General features: G+C 36.3%; 1 protein-coding gene across 2 annotated transcripts in view; it reads left to right on the top strand.

The window, feature by feature from the left end:
• Positions 1 to 3,267, top strand: part of LOC106879926 (exocyst complex component 4) — a 268,982-nt gene that overhangs the window by 206,981 nt on the left and 58,734 nt on the right. For both annotated transcript variants that reach the window (XR_008265483.1, XM_052972782.1), the window contains exon 19: positions 2,139 to 2,220. Coding sequence is in view for 1 of the 2 variants with exons in the window: in XM_052972782.1 (XP_052828742.1) it covers positions 2,139 to 2,220 (82 nt within the window). In the remaining variant the exon portion in view is untranslated. The remainder of the gene's footprint in view (positions 1 to 2,138; positions 2,221 to 3,267) is intronic.

Genomic DNA, 3,267 nt, shown 5'->3' with positions numbered 1-3,267 from the left:
CCCTCTCTCTCTCTCTCTCTCTCTCTCTCTGAACTTGACCAACAATTTAAAACCTCAGTAGTTTCTTCTTACTCATGCATCTTTACTCTTGTAACAATTGAATATGACGATGCTACAAGAGCCAGGGTGCGGCACTTTCCTATGCAGCCTGAAGGGATATTTTTAGAATCTCAGTATTAACTCCTGATGGTCTAGGGTCTTTTCATTTTTCATATCCTTAATTACTTTATCTTACTGTTAACTAGAATGGTTGGTCCCTCTGTTGGATACATGTTGGGAAGACTTGCTTCCTCCCAGCACTTCTATATACCTTTCTTTTCACAATCACTAAGTGCAAGTATTCTATTATCCATTTGTACATACTTCTCTTCCACATTTTGATTTTCTTTGATTCATTGCCTTACAGTATAGAATCCCTCATGCCTCTGAGCCCCATGCTATTGGCAAATCTCTTCCTTTCTGCTTCTGTCTTTGCTAAATATACCTATCACCTAGCTTCACTTGTAGCTACCAGATATAATTCTCTGCTACCCCCATTCTTCCAGTCTCTCCAAACATGTCTCTTTGCTTTTATGATTCTGTCTACCTCACTGTTCCATCTGTGTCACACTCACTCAGGCTGGGAATTTACACCAGCCACAGATTTGTTCTGCAGACTTCAGTAGATTGTCTCATAAGAACTTCCAGTTGTCTTCTATGCTATACATTTCTATCCCCTCCTTTTCATCAAATACTTCAACTATTACTTCTCTAAATTTCTGTCTATTAAATGGTTCTTAAAACTTCCATATTTTCCAGATTGGTTTGTATCTCTTGAGTTTTTCTAGCTATCAGTCTGATATCACTAACCCTAACCTATGTTAGGTTGTACATTCTTCACCAGGGAAGAACTGTGCATTCACAACTGTCTATTTTGTCTTCTGTAGTCAATCTAGTTTCTGTGCCCACCAGATTGATAGATGGTCTGGTGGAAAGCTAGTTTCCAAAAGTTAGTATTACAGATAATCAAGTCATTTACATAAAAGAACTCCAGCAGCCTTGTTCCTTCTTCATTTTTAGAACTAAAGCTTTCGTGTACACCACAGTCCTTCTGTTCATCTGTCTAGATTGAAAAATGCATGCAAAGATTAATGTTATTGTTGCATTAGTCTAAGCTTAATTATTCTTTCACACACTTAGACTATGCCAATCACTTTACCTATTTTTCTGGAATGATGGGCCTCAAAAAATAAACGAAATTCAATATTTCAAAAATTTTGAAAATTGCCTAAAACTCTAAATGGCCGTAAAATCTGTCTGGTAACGACTATGGGGCTAAAATTTTTGGGAATTCCTTTCATGGATACTATCAAATAGTGTAAATTTGAAGAAAATCTCAGAACCTTTGCATTTGGCCCTTGTTGAACTTCACTAGAATGACCCTATATACATATCTAGCCTCCAAACTTAGTAGCCAACTAACTGTTCTGATATTTCCATCAGTTGCTTCATATTTTGAAATGTTTTAAATGCGGAAGGTCTTACATAATGGATGCATATTCTATTATATATTATGCAGACCTGGAAACATGCATTAAATCATTTCAAAATATCACTTTTGGCTTGACTTCTTTGTTACAACTTATACAACTTGATGCCAATACAAACCAACCAGTCCAGACTCCACTTATGCAGATACTCTAACAACAATTTGGAATAGTTTGTTATATTTGACTTTAGTGAAAAATTTTGGTACCATGCATTGCTTCTTGGTGTAACGCGAAATATATATATATACACACACACATGTGTATTTGTGTGTGTATACACACATACATACACACACACATTTGTGTATGTATACTTCAATTCTCTATCTGGATGTGTATATATTCAGATACATTTACTCAGAGAAGCTTAGTGGTGATCACTGAATTACTATGTGATCATGGAATGCAATCATTAAACTCTTAAGTAAGGTACATAACTCTGCATGATTGTACTACACTTAGATTGTATATAGTCATATTGAAAGTGTATTGTACTATACTACACAGTTATCTGACTGTACAGTATCCTTGACTACACACCCACAACTGCAGTAGTATACCTAATCCACTCCCATGTCACTCTGCCTTATATCATCTTTTTTTTTTAAGGTATTGTGCAATATGATTCTGATGAGAAACGAATTATCAGTGCCATGTGGGCCAAAGATGAGGACATCAGCAGATTTCTGAGGTGAGCTGTTTACTCTGTCTTAGTTTCATTCTTTAGCCACAAACCTCTCATTTATTTTAAACTTTACACCTTGTATACTTTAAATTATTATATAAGAAATATGGAATAACAAATATTGTAACAAATATAGTCATTATTATTGGAGAGACCAATAAGATTAATTACTTTAAAGAGTGAACGTAATGTTTTATGGACTTACCTTTCATGTGTGTATGTTGTCTTAATTACTCCTGATGACTTAATATTTCATTTATTAAAAGTCAAAAATATTTTCTGTATGTCACAGAAAAATGACAGATAAAATCTTCATGTCTCTTCACATCAATTTATCAAACACTATCTTTCAACTCAGACTGTCTATCACCAGTTCCTTTATGCCAGGATTTCACCACCACCACCACCATCATCATCATCATCGTCATCATCATCATCATCATCATCATCATCATTTTGCATCCATTTTTCCATGCTTTCATGGGTTGGATCGATTTTCCCCAACAGAGCATCATACTACATGTTACAGTCCTTTGTATTCGCCTTCATGATGCAGCCTCCTGAGAGCAGACTTTCCATTGCCTTATACTTGGATTGCTTGGTATTTCTTTGTCCAACTGACATCCTTCATATTCACCATATGTCCATATCAGTACATTCTCTTGCACACTACCTCTGATTCTTCTTATATTCAGTTTTTTTTTTCAGCATATTTTTGCTCAAGAGTATGAAGACCGGGAAAGCCCCCGGCCCATCAGGAATCACTGCAGGGATGCTTAAAATATCTGGCAGTGTTGGCTATAGCCTAGTCACCCGTATTACGAACCAGGTGATACACGAAGGAGTCATACCCAATGACTGGTGTAGCAGCATCATAGTCAACTGCTACAAAGGTAAAGGTGACGCTTTAGATACAAATAATTACAGAGGCATCAAGCTGTTAGATCAGGTTATGAAAGTTACAGAGAGGGTCATAGCCCAACTAATTAGGGAGCGAATCAATTTAGATGAGATGCAGTTTGGGTTCGTGCCAGGTAAAAGCACTACTGATGC

The sequence above is a fragment of the Octopus bimaculoides genome, chromosome 14 (genome assembly GCF_001194135.2).
Source record: "Octopus bimaculoides isolate UCB-OBI-ISO-001 chromosome 14, ASM119413v2, whole genome shotgun sequence".
NCBI classification, from domain to species: domain Eukaryota; kingdom Metazoa; phylum Mollusca; class Cephalopoda; order Octopoda; family Octopodidae; genus Octopus; species Octopus bimaculoides.
Note: the sequence above shows the minus strand (reverse complement) of the source record. Positions and strands in the feature narration are given on the sequence as shown.